The sequence below is a fragment of the Convolutriloba macropyga genome, chromosome 7 (assembly GCF_964194025.1).
Source record: "Convolutriloba macropyga chromosome 7, txConMacr16.3, whole genome shotgun sequence".
Classification (NCBI taxonomy): domain Eukaryota; kingdom Metazoa; phylum Xenacoelomorpha; order Acoela; family Convolutidae; genus Convolutriloba; species Convolutriloba macropyga.
In genome coordinates, this window is record NC_134474.1 from 48,391,055 (window position 1) to 48,413,458 (window position 22,404).

General features: G+C 34.7%; 2 protein-coding genes across 3 annotated transcripts in view; one reads left to right on the forward strand and one right to left on the reverse strand.

Moving 5' to 3' along the window:
* The window catches only part of LOC142342926 (N-acetylglucosamine-1-phosphotransferase subunits alpha/beta-like), an 81,240-nt gene extending 64,669 nt beyond the window's left edge, over positions 1-16,571 (forward strand). For both annotated transcript variants that reach the window (XM_075394603.1, XM_075394604.1), the window contains one exon: positions 16,216-16,571. In XM_075394603.1, the coding sequence (XP_075250718.1) occupies positions 16,216-16,278 (63 nt within the window). In that variant the 3' untranslated portion in view covers positions 16,279-16,571. The remainder of the gene's footprint in view (positions 1-16,215) is intronic.
* LOC142342345 (uncharacterized) lies at positions 3-11,053 on the reverse strand. The gene is made up of 4 exons (XM_075393644.1): positions 11,045-11,053; positions 10,683-10,748; positions 7,335-7,401; positions 3-7 (listed from the first exon to the last, which is right to left on the reverse strand). The coding sequence occupies exons 1-4, from the start codon at positions 11,051-11,053 to the stop codon at positions 3-5; spliced, it is 147 nt and encodes a 48-aa protein (XP_075249759.1).
* Positions 16,572-22,404: the final 5,833 nt, after the last annotated feature.

The following is a 22,404-nucleotide window of genomic DNA, read 5'->3' on the forward strand; positions in this document are numbered from 1 at the left end:
CTTCAACCTGAAATGTGGCCAAAGAAGCACTCTTTAAATTTCTCTCAAACGAAATGTGTTGCAATTATTTGATTAATAGCCGCACAGCGATAGCTGGGGCTATTATTGGCCTGCTCTTGTTTTTTTTACAATTCAAAGAATTTAAATTGTATTGGAGCGCTGTCTTTTTTATAGCTGCGAAGCTGAGCGTAGCTATATTGCGGTGCTCTTGGTTTTTTTACAATTCAAAGAGTTTGAATTGTGTTGGAGCGCTGTCTTTTTTATAGCTGCGAAGCTGTAAGCTGAGCGTAGCTATATTGCGGTGCTCTTAGTTTTTTACAATTCAAAGAATTTGAATTGTATTGGGGCGCTGTCTTTTTTTAATAGCCGCCCTCATCTTCTCAGCCGGCTATTATAGCGCTCCTATTTTTTTTTTTACTTCGTCGAATAAAAAAATGTTTCGCTTTACCTCATTTTGCCGCCTTTTCAACATTTTGCGTGAAATCTTTTTGACTTCTCTAGGCTAGTTTCTCTCTTCTCTCATTCTGCTAAAAGTGATTTTGAACATCAGTTGCTCAGCAAAGCAATTTAAAATGAACAGAGTCAGTATAAAAAATTGAAGTCAGAAGTAGAAACGGGATAAACCCATAAAGCCCAATTTTAGATGCCCGCTATTTGAACGTCGTTCCTATAAGTCTTAGTTACCATCTCTAATGCTTATTGGTATTGATAGTAGCCCCTGTAGCCTCTCTCTAAGAAACAGAAGTATGTTCAACTACGAAATGCCATCAAAATAAATCGGACTTAAAAAAATGTTTTTGTACAAAAATCTTTTTTTTCAATATCTTCCGTTATTTCAATCCCAATCATGCTTATTGGAATCAACGGCGGCTATTTTCCGGCAATCTGCCGGGTATGTTTAAGATCTGTTCACACATTTTCATGATTTTTGAAGTCAAATTGGAGTAGTGATTTTGGTCACGCCGAAACAGGAAGTGGAGCGAAAAAGCGAGTGGTTTTGCGGCGTGAAATTTTTTTGCTCTAATTTTAAAGTAGAGTGAGAAAATGGTGTTTGAACAAAAAATCGCTTTCTCGCTAGTGGTTTTTTGTTCACATGCGGCAATTTCACCTTGATTTTTACAGTTTTTTCAATTTTTTGGATCGGATTTTTTTCTTTATTTTTTTACCAATCCTTTCATAGTCCGTTCTTGGTCTAGTTTTCTGTTCAGTCAATGAAAATTCTTTGAATTGTACGTCAGGACTTGTCCTGCTATGTTTTTTTGTTTCGTCGTCTGACGCTCTTTTTTCGTTTAACATTTGTTCACAGAGCAAAGCTGAAAAGGTCAAATTTTCTAAATGACTTCTTCCTCTCACTAACGGCATTTGCGCGCGTGACTTCATTTCTCACTCGCTTTAGCGAAAGTTTTTAGGTTATTTGTGTGATTAGATTTCGATCATACGTGACTTACCTCACTCAATAAATTGACTTTTGCACTTTAAAATTTAAGTTTAAATTGAATTTGTTTAAGGTCAAAGGAACTCATATGTGCAGTAAAAGTCCCTAATAAGAGGCTCCTGTGGAATGAATTTTAACAAGTTTTATTAATTTATCGCTGAATGTTTTTTAGCCTAGTTTTTTGAGCGGCGTCGATTTTTTTTTCAATTTAGATCTGTATCTGCTTCTATCTCTATTATATCTCTATTCTTTCGCAGCTATTCCTGCAATCTGCCGGCTATGTTTTTTAGAAAGATCTGTTACACATTTTCATGATTTTTGAAGTCAAATTGGAGTAGTGATTTTGGTCACACCGAAACAGGAAATGGAGCGAAAAAGCGAGTGGTTTTGCGGCGTGATTTTTTTCTCTCTAATTTTAAAGTAGAGTGAGAAAACGGTGTTTGAACAAAAATTCGTTTTCTCGGCAGTGGTTTTTTTGTTCACATGCGGCAATTTCACTCTGATCTTTACTGTTTCTTCGATTTTTTTGGATCGGATTTTTTTCTAAATGGTTTTCCCAATCCATTCACAGCTCATTCTAGGCCTAGTTTTTGTTTGACTTAAATTTTCATTTCTCGCCGGTGGTTTTTTTGTTCACATGCGGCATTTTTATATTGATTTTCTGTTTTCTTGTTTTTCTGATTTTTTTTAAAATGGATTTCTCAATTCACTCATAGTCCATTCTAGGTCTAGTTTTTCTGTTTAGTCAATGAAAATTCTTGGAATTGTACGTCAGGACTTGTCCTGCTATCGATATAATAATTTTAACTCGAATGCTATGTCACCATGTTTAACCTCCTAATCTTCACGTTTTAGCGTCCCTTAAACATGCAGCCTAGCGTTTTGAATGCATTTTGAGCGCTGCGAGGTGGATTCGAATCGGGGTCTGTTGAGTTCGATCAGGGTATAAAAACGTTCGCTAACCACTAGGCTAAATTCCATGCTGCATCTTTAAGCTCTTAATCTTCGTAAGGCTGCTCAGACATGCGCCACATCGTTTTGCATGCTCTTTGAAAAAGGTCAATGACCGAAAACTTGCCATTACCAGAATAGTCTTTGACGGAAAGGCTACCTATGCCGTAAAGGTCAATGACTGATTAGCCGTGGATGCAAAGATAGGTCATTGACCGAAAAGCTGCCAATGTCCGAAAAGCTGCGTGTGCCAAAAAGGTCAACGACCGAAAAACTGCGGATGCAAGGATAGGTCAATGACTGAAAAGCTACCTATGCCGTAAAGGTCAATGAATGATTAGCCGTGGATGCAAAAATAGGGCATTGATCGAAAAGCTGCCAATGTCCGAAAACCTGCCTTTGCCAAAAAGGTCACTGACCGAAAAACTGCGGATGCAAAAATAGGTCTGACTGAAAACCCGCTTATAAAAAATTATTCCATCGCCGAAAAATTTTTCACACGAAAACAGTCCTTGAATGACATGTGCTATTTATCACAGACATTGACAGAATAAAGATTCTTTAACTAAAAGTCAGAAATTTAATCCAAGATGAAAAATTGTCCATTCAAATGATAAAAAATGATAAAGAAATTTAAATCACCTAGATAAAAATGCAACACGGTCAAAATTTTGTGTAGCGTTTTTCTCAACAAAGGTTGTTGCGATTTCTCTTCTCTTTCTTCTGTCTTTTTCTGTATATCTTCTCTCTTTCGTTTTTCTTTTTCTTTCTGTTTTTCTTTTCTCTTTCGCTCTTTTTTCTCCCCCTCCCCTCTTTCGCTTTTCTATCTTTCTTTTCTATATTCCTTTTTTGTGTTTTCTCTCTTTTGTCTTTTTCTTTTCTATTTTTTCCTTCATGTTTCTCTCTTTCTAGTCTGTTATCTTTATCTGTCTTTCTTTTTCTCTTTTTTCTCTTTGTTCCTCTTTCGCTTGTCTTTAGTTTATCGTATCTTTTTCCTTTGCTTTTCTTCTTTTGCATTTCTCTTTCTTTTCAGTCGTTCTTTTTTCTGTTGCTGTTTTTGGTCTTTCTTTTCTTTCTTGCTTTTCTCTTTTTTTTTCTGTTTTTCTTTTCTGTCTTTTTCCCCTTTTGTTTCTTTCTTTTCTCTTTCTATTCGATTTTTTTGTTGTTTTCTGTCTATTTTCTTCTTTCTTTTCTCTCTTTCTATTAACTCCTGCTGTCTGTTCTCTTCTTTCTTTTCTCTTTCGTTTATCTCTTGCTTTTCTCTCTATTTTCTGTATTTCCGGTCTGTCTTTCGTTTGTCTTTTTTTCCTTTTTTCTGTTCTCCTTTTCTGCCTTTCTTTTCTCATTCCTTTTTTCTACTCTTTCTTTTCTCTCTTTCTTTTATTTCTTTTTGTCTGTCTTTTCATTTGTCTTTGTCTTTTCTTTCTTTCGTTTCTCTGTCTTTTCTCTCTTTTTCAGTCTTTTTTTCTTTTGTCCGTTTCTTTTCTGTTTTTTTTTCATTCTTGTTTTCTCTTTGTTCCTCTTTTTGGCGTTCTTTTCTCTGTTGCTTCTTTCTTTTCTGTCGTGCTTTTCTGTTATGCTTTTCTCTGTTCTGTCGTGCTTTTCTCTGTTGCTTTTTTCTGTCTTTCTTTTTTCTCTTGTTTTTTCGCTTTTTTTCTCCCCCCTCTCTTTGGCTTTGCTTTTGCTTTTTTGTATTCCTTTTCTGTCTTTTCTCTTTTTCTTTTCTATCTCTCTCTTCTCTTTCTTTTCTGTTCTTTTTTATCTGTCTTTCTTTTTCTCTTTCTTTCTCTTTGTTCGTCTTCGCTTCTGTTTTCCTCCTTTTTCTGTTCTTCTTTTCTGCCTTTCTCTTTCGTTTTCTTTTCTCTCTTTCTTTTCTCTATTTCTCTGTCTTTCTTTTCTGTTCTTTTTTATCTGTCTTCCTTTTTCTCATTCTTTCTTTTTGTTCCTCGTCCGCTTCTCTTTAGTTTCTCGTACATTTTTTTTCCGTTCTGTTTTTCTTTTTTGCTTTTCTCCTTTTCTGTCGTTCCTTTCTCTCTTCCTTTTCTTTTTCTTTTCTGACTTTCTCCCTTCTGTTTCTTTTCTCTTTCTATTTGTTTTTTTTTCTGGTTTCGTCTTTCTGTATATTCTCTTCTTTCTTTTCTCTCATTCGATTATCTTTTGCACTTCTCTCTTGCTTTTCTTTCTTTTCTGTTTTTCCCGTCTGTCTTTTTTGTCTTTCTTTTCCCTTTCTTTTGTTTTTTTCTCTTCCGTCTTTCTTTTCTCGATTTCTTTTCTGTCTTTCGTTTCTTTCTTTTCTCCCTTCTGTTGCTTTCTTTTCTCTTTCTATTCGCTTTTTCTGTTTTCTGTCTGTCTGTTCTCTTTCTTTTCTCTTTTTCGCTTATCTCTTGCTTTTCTCTATTGCTTTTTTTCTCTTTTCTGTATTTCCTGTCTGCCTTTCTGTCTTTCGTTTTTCTTTCTCTTTTCTCGTTCCTCTTTTTTCTTTCCTTCTTTTCCGTTTCTTTTCTTTCGTTTCTTTCTTTTCTCTCTTGCTTTTCTCTTTCTCTCTCGCTTTTCTCTCTTTCTTTGCTGTCTTTCATCTCTGTTTTCTGTTCTGCTTTTTTCTGTTCTCTTTTTTCACTTCTGTCTTTTCATCTGTCTTTGTCTTTTCTTTCTTTCGTTTCTCTGTCTTATCTCTCTTTTATCTGCTTTTTTCCTCTTTTCTCTTTCGCTTTTCTCTTTCCTTTGTCTTTTTCTGTATATCTTTTCTCTTTCCTTTTTTTCTGTATCTCTTTTCTCTCTTTCGCTCTTTTTTCTCCTCTTTTCTCTTCAGTTTTTCTTTCTTTTCTGTCTTCTATTTTTTGTTTTATCTTTCTTTCTAATGTCTTTCTTTTTTTGATTCTTTTTTCTCTTTCGTTCCTTTTTCGCTACTCTTTATTTTCTCTTTTCTTTTTTTCCCTTTTTTTCTTTGTTGCTTTTTTCTGTGGTCTTTCTTTTCTCCTTTCTTTTTCTTTCTTTTCTTTCTACTTTCTTTTCTCCACAGTTTTCTCCTCTCTGTCTTCTCTCTTCTTTTTTTTCTCTTTCGTTTATCTCTTGCTTTTCTGTCTTGCTTCTCTCTCTTTTCAGTATTTCCTGTCTGTCTTTCTTTGGTCTTTGTTTTGTCTTTTTCTCTTCCGTCTTTCTTTGCTCGCTTTCTTTTCTGTTCTTTTTTCTGCCTTTCTCATTCTTTCTGCCCTCTTTTGTTCTTCTCTCTCGTTCCTCTCTTCAGTTTCTTGTTCTTTCTCATTGTCATCCGTTCTCTCTCGCTTCTCTCTTTCTTTTCTGTCTTTCGTTTCTGTCTTTCTTTTTCTCTTTTTTCTGTCTTTCTTTTCTGCCTCTCCTTTTTTTGTTTTATTTCTCTCTTGCTTTTGTCTTTCTTTTCCGACTTTCGTCTCTTTTCTGTTCTTTTTTTCTCTTCTTCTGCCTTGCTTTTAGCTCTCGTTTTTTTTCTCTCTCATTTCTGTTTTTCTATTTTTTCTGCCGTCTGCTTTTTCTTTTCTTGCTTTTCTCATTCTTCTGTATCTTTCGTTTCTTTTTCTTTTCTCTTTATTGTTTCTTTTTCTCTTTCTTTTCTGCATTTTTTTCTCTCCATTTGTATCCTTTTCTCTTCTGTTTCTTTTTTCCGTCTTTTCTGATTTGCTTTTCTCGCTTTCTTTTCTCTCCTTATCTTCTTTTTTTATTTACTGTCTTTTCTCTCTTTTCTGTCTTTTTCTGTATTTTTTCTCTCCTCTCGCTTCCTTTTTCGCTTTTTCTATTTTTTGTTTCTGTCTCTTTTCTCCCTTCTGTTTCTTTATATTCTTCTATTCGCTTTCTTTCGGTTTTCTTCTGTCTGTTCTCTTCTTTCTTTTCTCTTTCGTTTATCTCTTGCTTTTCTCTCTTTTCTGTTTTTCCGGTCTGTATTTCGTTTGTCTTTCTTTTTTTCCTTTTTTTCTGTTCTTCTTTTCTGCCTTTCTTTTCTCATTCGTTTTTTCTTTTCTCTTTCTTTTCTCTCTTTCTTTTATTTCTTTTTGTCTGTCTTTTCATTTGTCTTTGTCTTTTCCTTCTTTCGTTTCTCTGTCTTTTCTCTCTTTTTCAGTCTTTTTTTTTCTTTCTTTTGTCTTTTTCTTTTCTATCTCTCTTCTTTCTTTTCTGTTCTTTTTATCTGTCTTTCTTTTTCTCTTTCTTTCTCTTTGTTCGTCTTCGCTTCTGTTTTCCTCCTTTTTCTGTTCTTCTTTTCTGCCTTTCTCTTTCGTTTTCTTTTCTCTCTTTCTTTTCTCTATTTCTCTGTCTTTCTTTTCTGTTCTTTTTTATCTGTCTTCCTTTTTCTCATTCTTTCTTTTTGTTCCTCTTCCGCTTCTCTTTAGTTTCTCGTACATTTTTTTCCGTTATGTTTTTCTTTTTTGCTATTCTCCTTTTCTGTCGTTCCTTTCTCTCTTCCTTTTCTTTTTCTTTTCTGACTTTTTCTCCCTTCTGTTTCTTTTCTCTTTCTATTTGTTTTTTTTCTGGTGTCGTCTTTCTGTCTTTTCTCTCATTCGATTATCTTTTGCACTTCTCTCTTGCTTTTCTTTCTTTTCTGTTTTTCCTGTCTGTCTTTTTTGTCTTTCTTTTCCCTTTTCTTTTGTTTTTTTTCTCTTCCGTCTTTCTTTTCTCGATTTCTTTTCTGTCATTCGTTTCTTTCTTTTCTCCCTTCTGTTGCTTTCTTTTCTCTTTCTATTCGCTTTTTCTGTTTTCTGTCTGTCTGTTCTCTTCTTTCTTTTCTCTTTTTCGTTTATCTCTTGCTTTTCTCTATTGCTTTTTTCTCTTTTCTGTATTTCCTGTCTGCCTTTTCTGTCTTTCGTTTTTCTTTCTCTCCTCTCGTTCCTCTTTTTTCTTTCCTTCTTTTCGTTTCTTTCGTTTCTCTGTCTTATCTCTCTTTTATCTGTCTTTTTTTTTCTGTTGTCTGTTTCTTCTCTGCCTTTCTTTTCTTTCTTTCTGTTTCTTCTCTGTTTTCTATCCTTTTGCTGCTTTTTTCCTCTCTTTTCTTTTTCGCTTTTCTCTTTCCTTTGTCTTTTTCTGTATATCTTTTCTCTTTCCTTTTTTTCTGTATCTCTTTTTTCTCTTTCGCTCTTTTTTCTCCGCTTTTCCTTTTAGTTTTTCTTCTTTTCTGTCTTCTATTTTTCTGTTTTTTATCTTTCTTTCTTATGCCTTTCTTTTTCTGATTCTTTTTTCTCTTTCGTTCCTTTTTCGCTACTCTTTAGTTTCTCTTTTCTTTCCCCTTTTTTTCTTTGTTGCTTTTTTCTGTTGTCATTCTTTTCTCCTTTCTTTTTCTTTTCTTTCTATTTTCTTTTCTCCAGTTTTCTCCTCGCTGTCTTCTCTCTTCTATATTTTCTCTTTCGTTTATCTCTTGATTTTCTGTCTTGCTTCCCTCTATTTTCAGTTTTTCCTGTCTGTCTTTCTTTGGTCTTTGTTTTGTCTTTTTCTCTTCCGTCTTTCTTTGCTCGCTTTCTTTTCTGTTCTTTTTTCTGCCTTTCTCATTCTTTCTGCCCTCTTTTGTTCTTCTCTCTCGTTCCTCTCTTCAGTTTCCTGTTATTTCTCATTTTCATCCGTTCTCTCTCGCTTCTCTTTCTTTTCTGTCTTTCGTTTCTGTCTTTCTTTTTCTGTTTTTTCTGCCTTTCTTTTCTTTCTTTCTGTTTCTTCTCTGTTTTCTATCCTTTTGCTGCTTTTTTCCTCTCTTTTCTTTTTCGCTTTTCTCTTTCCTTTGTCTTTTTCTGTATATCTTTTCTCTTTTCTTTTTTTTCTGTATCTCTTTTCTCTCTTTCGCTCTTTTTTCTCCCCTTTTCCCTTTAGTTTTTCTTTTCTGTCTTCTATTTTTTTGTTTTTTATCTTTCTTTCTTATGTCTTTCTGATTCTTTTTTCTCTTTCGTTCCTTTTTCGCTACTCTTTAGTTTCTCTTTTCTTTTTTCCCCTTTTTTCTTTGTTGCTTTTTTCTGTTGTCTTTCTTTTCTCCTTTCTTTTTCTTTTCTTTCTATTTTCTTTTCTCCAGTTTTCTCCTCGCTGTCTTCTCTCTTCTATATTTTCTCTTTCGGTTTTCTCTTGATTTTCTGTCTTGCTTCCCTCTATTTTCAGTTTTTCCTGTCTGTCTTTCTTTGGTCTTTGTTTTGTCTTTTTCTCTTCCGTCTTTCTTTGCTCGCTTTCTTTTCTGTTCTTTTTTCTGCCTTTCTCATTCTTTCTGCCCTCTTTTGTTCTTCTCTCGTTCCTCTCTTCAGTTTCCTGTTCTTTCTCATTTTCATCCGTTCTCTCTCGCTTCTCTCTTTCTTTTCTGTCTTTCGTTTCTGTCTTTCTTTTTCTGTTTTTTCTGTCTTTCTTTTCTGCCTCTCCTTTTTTCTCTCTCTTGCTTTTGTCTTTCTTTTCCGACTTTTGTCTCTTTCTGTTCTTTTTTTCTCTTCTTCTGCCTTGCTTTTATCTCTTGTTTTTTTCTCTCTCATTTCTGTTTTTCTTTTTTTTCTGCCTTTCTGCTTTTTCTTTTCTTGCTTTTCTCATTCTTCTGTATCTTTCGTTTCTTTTTCTTTGCTCTTTATTGTTTCTTTTTCTCTTTCTTTTCTGCATTTTTTTCTCTCCATTTGTATCCTTTTCTCTTCTTTTTTCCGTCTTTTCTGATTTGCTTTTCTCGCTTTCTTTTCTGTCCTTATCTTTTTTTTATTTACTGTCTTTTCTCTTTTTTCTGTCTTTTTCTGTATTTTTTCTCTCCTCTCCTTTCTCTCTTTCTTATCTGTCTCTTCTCTTGAGCTTCTTTCTTTCTTTTCGCTTTCTTTTCTCTTTCCTTACTGCCTATCTCTTTATCTCTGTCTTTTCTCTTCCTCTCTATTATTTCTTTTTCTGCCTTTCTTCTCTTTTGTTTTTTCCTTGTTCTTTTCTATTCTTTTTTGCCTTTTTTTCTAGTCCTTCTCTCTTGTTCTTTCTCCTGCTTTTCTCTTCCTGTTCTGACTATCTTCTGCCATTTTCTTTTCTCTTTCTTCTTTATCTTTCGTTTCTGTCTCTTTTCTCTGTATCGTTTCTTTTCTGTCTTTCTTTTCTCTTTTTTTTCTTTCTTTTCTCTTTCTATTGTCTCTTTTTCAGTTTTATGTCTGTCTTTTCTCAACTTTGTTTTCTCTCTCTCGTTTATCTCTTGCTTTTCTGTCTTGCTTTTCTCTTTTCTGTGTTTCCTGTCTGTCTTTCTTCTGTCTTTGTTTTGTCCTGTTCTCTTCCGTCTTTTTCTCGCTTTGTTTTCTTTTTTCTTCCTTTCTAATTCTTTTTGCCCTCTTTCATTCTTCTCTCTCGTTTCTCGCTTCAGTTTCTCGTTCTTTCTCATGTTTCTCTCCTCTCTCGCTTCTCTTTCTTTTCTGTCTTTCGTTGCTCTCTTTCTTTTGCTCTTTCTCTTTTTCCTGTGCTTCTTTTCTGCCTTTCCTTTCTTTTGTTTTTCTTTTCTCTTGCTTTTCTTTCTTTTCTCTCTTACTTTTCTCTCTTGCTTTTCTTTCTTTTCTGTCTTTTGTCTCTTTTCTGTTCTCTTTTTTTCTCTTCTATCTTTCTTTTATCTCTGCTTTTTTTTCTCGCTCATTTCTGTTTTCCTCTTTTTTTGCCTTTCTTTTCTGCTTTTTGTTTTCTCGCTGTTCTCTTTCTATCTTTCGTTCTTTCTCTTTTCTCTGAAATGTTTTTTTTCCTTTTCTTTTCTGTCTTTTTTCTCGCCATTTGTATCCTGCTTTTCTCTTCTTTTTCTTTTCTTCTTTTCTGATTTGTTTTTCGCGCTTTGTTTTCTCTCCTTATCTTCTTTGTATTTTTTTGGTTTCTGTCTTCTCTTTCCTTTTTTTCTCTTTCTATCTCTCGTTCCTTTCTCGTTCTTTTCTGTCCCTTTTCTCTTTATCTCTTTCTTTTCTCTTTTTTCTTTTTTGTTTCTTTTCTCTTTTTGTTCTTTTTTCTGCCTTTCTTCTCTTTTGTTTCTTCGTTTTTTTCTGTTTCTTCTATTTTTCTCTTTCTTTCGTTTCTTGCTTTTCTCTGTATCGTTTCTTCTGTTTTTTCCTATCTTCTCTCCTTTTTGTCTTTTTCCTCTCTTTTCTTTGCTTTTCTCTTCTTTTCTTTATTGCTTTTCTCTGTGTCTTTTCTCTCTTTTGTTTTTCTCTTTCTTTTCGCTCTTTTTTCCTCTTCTTTTTCTGCATTTCTTTTTTCTGTTTTCTCTCCTTTTCTCTCGTTTTTCGCTTTTCTCTTGCTTTTCTTTTTTTTCATTTTTGTCCTTCGTTTCTTTCGTGTCAGTTTCGTTTTTTTCTTTTCGACTTTCAATTGTCTTTTTTTTGTTTCGTTTCTCGGTCTTTTCTCTTCTGTTCTGCTTTTTTTTCAAATTTTTTCTCTCCTTTTCTCTCTTTTGTTTATCGCTTTCCTGTTTCCTTTTTTTCTGCGTTCGTTTTCTCTCTTTCCTGTCTTTTCTTTTTCGTTTCTTTCTCTCTTTTTCTCTTTCGCACGTTTAAGCTCCGTATCATTGCATGTTATAGATGCTCCTTAAACATGCAGCCTTATGTAGAACATGAGTTACACTATGCCACCATGTAGAATATCGTTATCTGTACAAGTCTTAGCGCCCCTAAATATGCAAAATGGTAAAGCAGAAAACGTGGTTGGACAAAAAAATTGTTGACACATAGGGTAATATACACAAACCAAACACATCGGTAACGAATCGTAATACCTATTGCTTTCGAACGAGGGGCATAGCTTCCAGCCCCACCAGGTGGTGCAAAAAATCTGATTTTGTAGCTATCTTTTTTTAAATGATTTTCTTGTGATGCTTTTGCGGGCCTACTAGTGTTTTTTTATTTCGTCGTCGCGATTTTTGTTACGACCATATGACGTCACAACCACTTCAAATCTGCTTTTTGTTCATTCGTTCGTGAATTTTCAACTGAATTGCGTGCGTGACGTCATTTTTTGCTCTTAGTGGAGCGAGTTTTTTGTTCATTCGCGTGATTAAATTTTTGGTCACTCTTGACTTACCTCACTCTCAAAAATGACTTCCGCACTTTGAAATTGACTTTTATTTACTTTAATCCAAAAAAATAAGTTCAAATGGGTGTGTGTCACTCTAAAAGAAGGTTATTTGAGAGCAGCTAACAGAGGCAGCAAAAACTTTTTTGATTTTTTTTGATTTTTAATCAAAATTTAACGTTTAAGCCTTTAATGAAAAGACGAATTTTTTGGTCTCTTTTTTTTACTGTTTTTTTGAGACTGCAGATCTACGAAGCTATTGCGGCTATTTTCTGGCAATCTGCCAGCTATGTTTGCTTATATTTGTTATACGATTTTTTGTCTAGGACTCTATCAAGTGACACTGTTTTTCATGCTTGACTTTGGATTATTGAGTGATAAGTATTTTGTTCAGAATTTAAGGTAGCTAATTAATTGGTGGCAGTTTACTAACCGTTAATTAATAGCAGCCTCAGCTGTTCAGCCGGCTATTATAGTGCTCCTAATTTTTTTTTTTACAATTCAAAGAATTTGAATTATATTGGGGCACTGTCTTTTTAAGATCTGATCACACATGTTCATGATTTTTCAAGATTTTTGTAGTAGTGATTTTGGTCACGTCGACACAGGAAGTGGAGCGAAAAAGCGAGTGGTTTCGCCGCGTGAAATTTTTTCTGTGTAATGTAAATTTATAGTGAGAAAGCGGTGTTTGAACAAAAATTCGCTTTCTCGCTAGTGGTTTTGTTCACATGCGGCAATTTCACTTTGATTTTTCGATTTTTTGGATTGAATTTGTTTCTAAATAGTTTTTCCAATCCATTCATAGTTCATTCTGGCCTAGTTTTTTGTTTGAACCAAATTTCCATTGCTCACGAGTGGTTTTTTGTTCAGATGCGGCATTTTGACAATGATTTTTAATTTTTTATCTGATTTTTTGGAAATAATTTTCCCACTTCACTCAGTCCGTTCTAGGTCTAGTTTTTTGTTTAGTCAATGACATTTCTTTGAATTGTATGTCAGGACTTGCCCTGTTGGTTTTTTTACTTCGTCTTATGAAATTTTTTTTGCTTCGCCTTAGATCTGTTTAACTTAGATGGACAGAGTCATTATAAAAAAACAAAATCAGAAATAGAAACGGGATAAACCAATGAAGCCCAATTTTAGATACCTGTTACTCGAACTTTGTTCTTCGTTAACATCTCTAATGCTTTTTGGTATTAATACTAGCCCCTGTGTTGTCTCGCTACGAAACAGGCGTATGTTCAGCTCCAAAATGACATCAAAATCAAAATGTTTCTACAAATCAAATTTTTCATTGGTTCTTTTCTCTTCTTTCAATCCCAATCCTTGTTTATGGGAATCAATGGTGGCTAGTTTCTGGCAATCTGCCGGGTGTGTTTGAAAAAAGCGCCGAAATTGATTTCATCTTTAATTAATATTGTAGGGTCGCACGAGCATTTGCTTGCACCTGAAAAACTCAATTTTAAAGCGACTTTAAAGCTTTTCGTTTAAATCGATTCCACATACAAGTTGTACTGACATATTTTTTTGGTCTGTGGAGATACGTGGTCATATAATGGAAACTATTGTTAAGCACCCATTTTTTGCCGAAGTTGGAGGACGTGAATATGGAACAAATTACGCGTTTAGTTTCTCTTCGTGTTCTCATTTTTTTCGGTAGCTATGATTTTCAAAACTGAGAAAAAATTGATGAAAGTCTTAAAGTGTGTTCTGCAGCGCCGTAGTTGTTTTGTAATAACATCTTCCCAATATCATGTCTTCAGTAGTCTTGTTTTTTGACCGATTTTTCGTCTGCCCCGTTTGAATTTTCAACCTCAAAAACGGGATAAACAGGTAGCGCCCAGCGGGTATTAAGTTTTCTTAGAGCCTTTCAGCTCACTAGTCTCCAAGAATGCGATTCACAGAAACTGTTTTGGAGACTTATACTTATCGTGTGAAGGGTGGTTCTTAGAGGGTGACCCCCCCCCCCCCCCATCCACATCAGCCCCCCTCACTTCACCCCCAATCCCCACGCCTGCACATCTTTCAGGCCCCTTCAATTAAGTTAAAGCTAGCCGCACTATACCGTTGCTAGCTGCTGACGGAGTCAACCGCTCGGGGGTCGTATCAAAGCGATTCACCCGACGTTAGTTGGTTATGTGTGTTTATTTGACCAAATAGGACTTTTCGTCTTCTCATTTTTCGTGTATAATTTTCGTGTATAATTTGTGTATAAAGTGCATTATTTTTGGTATCGCAATTAATCAGATGAAATAGCATTGAAACTCGGAAAATAGTGTATCCATTTGGAAAATGAACTCAGGTATAAGCAGCAAATAAAAAAATATATTCAAAAAATGGCTCAGGGAAATAAATAAATATAAGCCCTACGATTTCTTGTTTAACAAGAATTCAAAAAATTTTTAACAGCACCCGTAAACTACTGAAGAGGCTATTATATAGACGCTCTCCGTTTTTAATTGCTCTCGACTGAGAAGCAAGTGTTGTAAACGTGTGCGTCTTTTCAAAGATCGGAGAGAAAAGAGCGGTTTTTTATAATAACACTGTTTCGGAGAGCGAGAAATTGAGTTGCGAAAAAAGTATTCTAAGCGAGCGTATTTTGTTCACATGCGGCTGTTTAAATAGTTTTTAGTTTTTTGGTTAAAAGGTTTTATGTTAGTTATTTTTTTAAGTAATTTTTGGTTTGTTTTTATAGAGATTTGAAAGTTTGTGATAGTTAGTATGTTTTATTTTAATTTGGAGGTTTTTCAGCTCCTTTGCTGATTTATAATTGAATTTTTGCATTTTTTGTTTTACTGCTGTAAGCGGATTTCAAACGAAGCCTATTACTCGAGGAGTGTTTGTATACTAGGGATTTTTGTTGTTATAAAACATTTTTTGAAAGAAAGATGAGAAAAAAATTGAATTTTTAAAAATGTTTTTCTTAGTCTGTTACGACCTCCAAATTGTTCTCCGAGAATTTTTCCTCTTATTTGCTTGAAGGAAATTATCATGGGTTTTGTGTGCCCTCGTAATTTTAAATTATTAGTTTTTTCTAGTTTTTAAATTCAAGTTGTTTTTAGAGCGCGTTTTTTCGGAACCCTGTTTCTTAAAGGGTTTTTAAAGCCCATTTTAGACGGCCGCTACTTCTCAAAAATATCTTCTCAAAAGACTTAGTTGCCATCTCTAATGCTTATTGGAATTAATAATAACCAGTTGTTTTCCATTTCTTTCTGTTCTTTCAATCGGGCTTATGGGAGTCAATGGCGGTTATTTTCTGGCAATCTGTTTTCTGGCAAATAAGTTATGTTTACTTATTGTTAGAGCTTTCTTTTTACACAAGTCGCAATTTGTGTGAAGTGGATTCAGTTGAATTGAATAGAATTCATTCAACAAATTAGCGATATAGCGAATACGGTCAAATTAATAAAGCGAAATCAAAAGAAACGGGATAAAACGACAAAGCCTGGTCTTTATGTAAATTTACATTGGGTAATCGAAATTTATTAAAATGAATGATAATTGCATTGGTATTCTTATTAAGCGGAATGCCCATCAATTTACAATATGAATTGTCCATAATTGTGAACTCTAAGTAAAACTGCTCAGCAAATTGGAACACTTTTTTTTACCCCTTTTCACTTTTATATTGCGTCTTGTCCTTGATTTTTTTTAGCTTTGTCTATTTAAAATCATTTCTTATTAATTGCTCTCAAAGGAAGTTTAGCAATTATATTAGTCATGTCGGCCTTTGATGCAATTTTTCGCTTGACCGATTTTTCGTCTGACCCATTTGACTTTTTGTCCTCAAAAACGGGATAAACAGGTAGCGCCCAGCGGTCATTAAGTGCTCTTAGAGCGTTTCAGCTCACTAGTCTCAAGTATGCGATTCACAGAAACTTGGAGGCTCATACTCATCGTGTGAAGGGCAGCTCTTAGAGATTGACGTTAGTCTGTTATGTTGAAAGAAAAGGCTGTCAATTTGTTATTTTTAATAGCCGCCCTCATCTTCTCAACCGGCTATTATAGCGCTCCTATTTTTTTTTACTTCGTCAAACTTTTTTCGCTTTACCTTTTTGCCGCTTTTTCGACATTTTGCGTGAATCATTTTGACTTCTCTAGGCTAGTTTCAATCTTCTGTCATTCTTCTCAAAGTCCTTTTAAACAGCAGCTGCTCAGCAAAGCAATTCAAAATGAAGAGAATCAGTATAAAAAATCAAAGTCGGAGAAATAGAAACGGGATAAACCCATAAAGCCCATTTTTAGATGCCCGGCACTTGAACTTTGTTCTCATAAGTTTTAGTTACTATCTATAATGCTTATTGGTATTCATACTAGACCCTGTAGCCTCTCACTGAGAGACAGGAGTATGTTCAACTACGAAGTGACATCAAAATAAATCGCACTTAAAAAATGTTTTTGTACAAAAGATCAATTTTTGTTGATATTTTCTTTTCTTTCAATCCCAATAGAGTTATGGGAATCAACGGCGGCTATTTTCCGGCAATCTGCCCTGTATGTTTTTGTTTTAATCCCAAATAACGTCAAGGGGTTAATGTTGGTTATGTTCCGCTAAAGGAAACATTTTTATTGATAAATGCAAGAAGGACCCAAATAATATTCCACGTGGTGTACTGGGAAATCCTACAGATTCATCTAAAATGACTGTAAAAGAAAGATTTCTTATGGACTAATCTTGTTTACTGAACTTTTCTGTGGTCTGGTAAAGTAATTATGAGTACTTTACACTCCCTTCATATGTAAATATTTAATACGTATTTTTCTCAGATCTTAGGAAAAGTTGTGTTCATTTTCTTAATGAAACTGGGAAGTTCCAGCTCGGTATGAACGGAGTTTTTTTGTTTTAGATGACTGCAATGTATGCAAAGGTGGCCCCCAACACTTACGCTACGAATGTGCTTCCAAAATGATATCCCTCACTTGGTGCCTGTAGATTAAGACTTAACCTTGGATAACTCCCCTCGTGGTGATTTGTAACCTCTTGTTCACGTGGAATGTAGTTGTGTCCAGTAAGTCACGTGATAAGGTGGTGTATAGACTATAAATGTATATTGGAATACTGTCATTTCGATGTTGTCATGTCGATGTATTAATGGACTGAAACGAAATGTATTCCGAGTGAACCCATTAATACCGCGTGACCAAAAGCAGTAGACCTCTTTGTTGGTTATAGATATATATGTACTCGTATTTTCAGCCCGCCGTGAACTATTATGCGTGCTATTAATCACTGAAGTATTCCATTTTTAGTGTCGCAACTAGCCGTTAAGGGGATTGAAAATCCGCGTACATATATTAAATAATTCATTGTTTTTAACTGTTTCTGCTTTCCTACTTTATTGGATTAATTTTTTAAATCAGAAAGTTGATACAATTCACCATCCAGCAGCATTTTAGTCTGCATCCATTATTTTAAATCGGTGATTAAGATATGAAAATTCTAAACTCATTATTTGACAGTTAGTGGGAACAGAAACAGCTGTGATTATCTTTTCGCCCATTGACAAACTGATGTGTATGTATTTTCACTTTAAACCTTTATCATATCATTTGACCGTCTTGAAATTTATATAACACATTTCTTTCCCTGAAGTATAGTTTTCGTTAATATTTGAAGCCATTATGTACAGTTTGAAACTAAAAGGTTGATTCGCAAGTTTCGTTTCTTAATCACTGATGTAGAGCATTGTACATATATAATTTGTCTTCTATGTTTATTTTCGTTTTAGTGCAATTTTTGCTGATTATGCTAACTTCGTTTATACTTTGCATATAATTTCAGTTTCGGTGATTCATCTTTTTAAGACATCGTGTTGAAGGAGAAAAGACGAAAAGGAAATTATTCTGAAAATCAGTTTCATATATTTCAGAATAATTACTTATACTCATTGAACGTAAACGAGCGAGAATAATAATTAATTAGAGGAAGAGCTTGACAGGCAGGCTCGTAAGAAAGCTCATTGAACAAGTTACTCAAAAAGCTTTTGCAATTACCGTTTGTCATGTTATGAAGCTTTAGCCCAACCGGTCCTTTTCGTAGGAATGTCTTCAGCCGTATCCAGATACATTATAATATCGTTAAAATCTTTTTAAAATCAGAGCACTTTCTGTGGACAATATTTTTGTCGGCTGAGTAATTTCTTATTATACCCCTTGCCACCCTCAGCTTTGCGAAAACCTGAGGCTAGTTCACGGATGTCACCAGGGTTTGCATGAACGCCATCCTTCGATAAGTGTTTGATTTTAATTTTCCCCTGCACGAAAAAAGGGACGTCTAATTTGCGCGCAACACCACGAAAACACCGATTCCCTCTTGCAATTGTATGCTGCCTTTTATCTCCAGGAATAATTGAAGTACACCAACTTGAGTTTGTAAATAAGGTAAAATGGCCATGAAATGGTTACAACATTCTGCACACAGACTCAGAAAATCCAAGAAAATTATCCGAAGTAGTTGTGGACGAGATGTAATTTTTCGGTACGGTTTTTTCTGCTCAACAAGGTTTTCTCTGGATTTCAACATATTGAGTATAACTTGATTTCTCGATATAGTAGGCATTTCATTAGTTTGTCTGAAAAAAATTCAGCTGGTTAATCTATCTTCTATATATTAATCATGTGAACACATAAGGAGGCATGTTTTAGAGGCATCACTGAGAAGCATGTTTTAACACCATGTCATTGACCGATTAATTTTTCTAAAAGGTTATTGACCGAAAAAGGGTTAAAAAAAGGTCATTGACCGAAAAGTGTTGCGAAAAGGTCATTGAACCGAAATGTTGCTAAGAAGTCGTGTCATCTACCGAAAAATGCTTTGCGAAAAAACCTGTTGCCGAAATTTTTTTAAAGAAAAAGACAATAATCCGTGTTCCAATAAACAAAAATAATAGTGTCGAAAAAAATCATTGGCCGATTATTTGTTCAGAAACAGGTCTGTGACCAAAAACTTCTCCAGAAAACGGTCTGTGACCGAAAAGCATCTGATGCTGAAAAGATAAATGATCGAAATTGTGCCATGACAAAGAGGGTTTATGACCGAAATAAATCATTGTTTTTCGTAACTCTTTGTGAAAAAATTGTTGTTGATGGAAAAGATTGTCTTGAAAACTTGTGAAGGAAAAGTCACTCACCGAAAATGTCAAGGATTAAAATGAGGATGATGAAAAGTTTTTGTTCTGTCAAATTTTCACAGTACGAAAAATTTTTAATACAGAATTCAGCAAAAAAATTTGTGAAGTGTAAAAGACCCAAAAGATCTTGAAATAAATACAAATTTTTAAGCGTTCAGTAGAGGACTTTTTCATTTTAAGGGCTGTTACTAATAAATTTGTGCATACAAAACTTTATAGGTATATAATTTTCCTTTAGTTTTTTCGATGAAAATTTTTTAGTGGCATTAGCCAGCCCTTTAACTCAGTTCTGTGTTTGTTGACTTCGTAAAGGCATTCGCAAAGGCTTGCCAACGATTCCTTTCTATCAGCACATTCCTCGTTTTGGGCACACCCATCGTGTTTCATTAGCACATTCATCCTTTCTCTTTTTTTCTGTTACTGTTTTTTCTATTTTTCTGTTTTCTCTTCCCTGTTGAACTGTTTTATCTCTTCTTCTCTTCAGTTTCTTTATCTTTCTTTTTTATGTTGTGCGATCTTCTATTTCTGCTCTTCAAGTGTTTTCTATAAACTGTGATATTTTTGCACTCAAATTTTTGCTTTTGTTTTTTGCGCTTGCTCACTATCTTGCTGTTGTTCTACTTTCTCTCTCATGATTTCGGATTCTTTCTTTTTGCAGTCCTATTTTCCTTCATTCTATCGCTTTCGTTTTTGTTGCGTTCTTTCTATCGCTCACTTTCATTTTTCCTCCTTTCTATCTCTATCTCTTTTTCTTTTCCCGGTTGTTTACTAACTTTGCTTTTTATTTGTCTGTTTTTGATTCAATTATTTGTTTCCTATCGTTTTTCTTAAGGTGGGTTCCTGATGTTCTTATTTTTTCTCTTGCATTTTATTCTTTGTTTTTTCCGGTCTCATCAATTTCGGTTTTTTCTTTTTTTTCTCGTTAATTCCCCTTTTTTGCTTTTCCCTCACGTTGACTTGCTCCCAGACTCGTTTTTCTGTTTTCCTTCGCTGCTTTCAACCTTCTTTTGTTCTGTCTTTTTTGTTTTTTCGTATTCTTAATTCTATTTATACCTCATTCTTTATAGCTCAATATATCTGTTTTGATTTTGTAATGCTCTGTGAGAACGTCTTTTACTCTTAATTGGCATAAAAGATTTCCTTGACATATTTGGCTCTTTTCATTTTTTGTTGGTGTGTCCAAATTATTTTAGCAAAAGAATTCATTGAAACGATTGCATGTACAGCAGTTATCACGAATAAGTTTTCAATGAGAATATCAGTTGTTAAAGGTTTAAGATAAGATGCTTTCAGATAGCTTTTACAGACCTGCTAGTTTTGATAAAGCGTTGAAGGTTGCTCGAAGCAAGCATGTTTGATCAAATGTTACTTCGAGACTAATTTCTCTGCTAGCACATAATTTGTCCTGGCGCTGATTCTTCTTGCTCTTCATCTAAAGAACGTCTTGGATTTCTTTTCAAACAAAGACTGCTAGTTGCGTGCACAGCTTTCTTATGTAACTTCAAACTCTTCGAGGACAAAAGTTTTTTGTGGATTTTGATAGTTGGGTGTATATGACTGTGTTGTCAGGATATGTTTGATAGTTAAGGTTTAATTTCTTGAATATCTCCAACCGGCGTAATCTAGATAGTGAAAATCAGTGGGCCGAGGATTGACTCTTGTGGAACTCAGTCTTTGACCTTTCGGCCATCAAATTTGGAATGAGTGATTACGACGTCTTGATATCGATCTGTTACACAAATCAATCGAGTGCAAACACCAATCGGTTTTTCAGTAGACTTGACAATTTTTCATAGTCAATTTTGTCTAAAAGTCGCTAAAAGCAAGGATGAAAACAGGTTCATTCATGTCAAGCGACAGTGAGTGATAGCTTTTGGGGCCATCTTGGCCAAGATCAGGTTTTTAAGGCTTAGATCTAGCTATGGTTTCCTTGAACACTTCCAGGAATTTACACTTATCGAAGGATAAGTCGAGCAGATGGAGGTAGAAAAGGAGACCATTGATCGAAAAGTTTCTCGTCAAGGGTATGGGTGTACGACGCATATCCTGTTATTGAATTCGGACAGCAGGCGTGAAAGTGACTTGCTAAATATCTCTAAAATGAGTTTTAGGACTACAGTTTGCTATTTTCTATGCTGTCTTCAGTATTTCGACTGGCTGCTGAGATTTTGCCTTTTCTTGTGTTCACTGTGTATGAAAATAGTTTGCTAACTTTTGATTGTTACCCCCAAGTCACTGGCAAGGCTTCGTCTCTTTTTCATAGCCGCCGTCAGCCTCTCAACGGGCTATTATTTAGGCGCTCTCCTTTTTATAATTCAAAGAATTTGAATTGCATTGGGGCGCTGTCTTTTTTTAAAGATCTGTTGATACCTTTTCATGATTTTCGAAGTCAAATTGGATTAGTGATTTTGGTCACGCAGAAACAGCAAATGGAGCGAAAATGCGAGTGGTTTTGAGGCGTGAAATTTTTTAACTCTAATTTTAAAGTAGAGTGAGAAAACGGTGTTTGAACAAAAATTCGTTTTTTCACTAGTGGTTTTTTTGTTCACATGCGGCAATTTCACTTTGATTTTTACTGTTTTTTTCGACTTTTGGATTGGATTTTTTAAAATGGTTTTCCCAATCCAGTCATAGTTCATTCTGGGCCTATTTTTGTTGAAACCAAATTTCACTAGTGGTTTTTTGTTCACATGCTGCATTTTAACTTTGATTTTGTTCTTTTAAATTTTTTGCTCTGATTTTTTTGGAAATGGTTTTCGCAGTTCACTCATAGTCCCTACTAGGTCTAGTCGTGTGTTTAGTCAATGAAAATTCTTTGAATTGTAAGTCAGGACTTGTCCTGCTATGTTTTTTTTAGTTCGCCTTCCCTTTTGATCGTTTTACGTAAGTCACGATTTTCACGTTTGACTTCTGACTTACCTCACTCACTCTTTCAACTAAATAGATTCTAAATTCTTTCACGCATTGAATTACGCAATATTGTGAATACGGTCAATGTCAAAAGAGCAAAATCAAAAGAAACGGGATAAACCTATAAAGCCCGGTCATTAAGGCTTTTTGAATTAGGTTATCAAAATTCATTAGAGCGATTGCTAGCTGATATTAGTATTAAGCTTAATACCCTTCAGTTTAGAAGCTGAAGTAAATATAGGTTTAGAATCCAACTGAAACTGCACACTGATTTAGAACAATTTTTGAGACTTAGGAGAAATTTTGTTAATTTCAGTCTCTTCTTTCATTTTCTGTTTCAATCCCGATGTGCATCTAGCGCGCCAATGGCGGCTATTTTCCGGCAATCTGCTGGCAATGTTTAGGCCAAGTAGTTCATTGGGTTTTGGCGATTTTTGATTTCAAATCACGGTTCCTATTAACCCCTTGTTAAAAATAAACTTTTCGTGACAAAAAATTCTGAATTTGGATAAGCGGCCCTTGAAGATTAATTATTTCTCAACAGTTGGATGAGATCTATAGCTCTTTTCAGCTTCCCCTGACACCTTTTCATTTTTCATTTTTGCTCAAAGAAAGGGTAGCTGAGGATTTTATGGTTGCGATGCTCAATAGGAACATATTCTTCACCGGTTGAAGAAAGTGTTTCAATCAGGAATTGGCAGCGTCATTTCGGTAGTCTAGGTGCATATTGAGTTTATGGTCAGATGTTTGGCAATCAAGCACTCAGATATTATATTTCGTAAACGACGCTAACACTTGTTTGAAACTACCAGGTCAAAAGCGTTGCCAGCCATATGATAGGTACATGCACGTGTTGTAATAGACCTGCTTCGTCGAAAAACGTTGCTGCCTGGGAGGTTTATATCACCCAAGCACGCAATATTTGTTTCTAATGTGTAAGGAAGAGTAGTATAATATAAACACTTCCAGAACAATTAGGTGCTTGTCAGCTAAAGT

Bases quoted from the DNA above. Each gene is read 5' to 3' on its own strand.
- LOC142342345 (XM_075393644.1), bottom strand. The intron at 7,402-10,682 runs AAAAAAAAGACA...AAAAGCGAAAAA, and splicing joins AAAAGACCGAGAAACGAAAC to GAAAAGAGAGGAAAAAAGCA.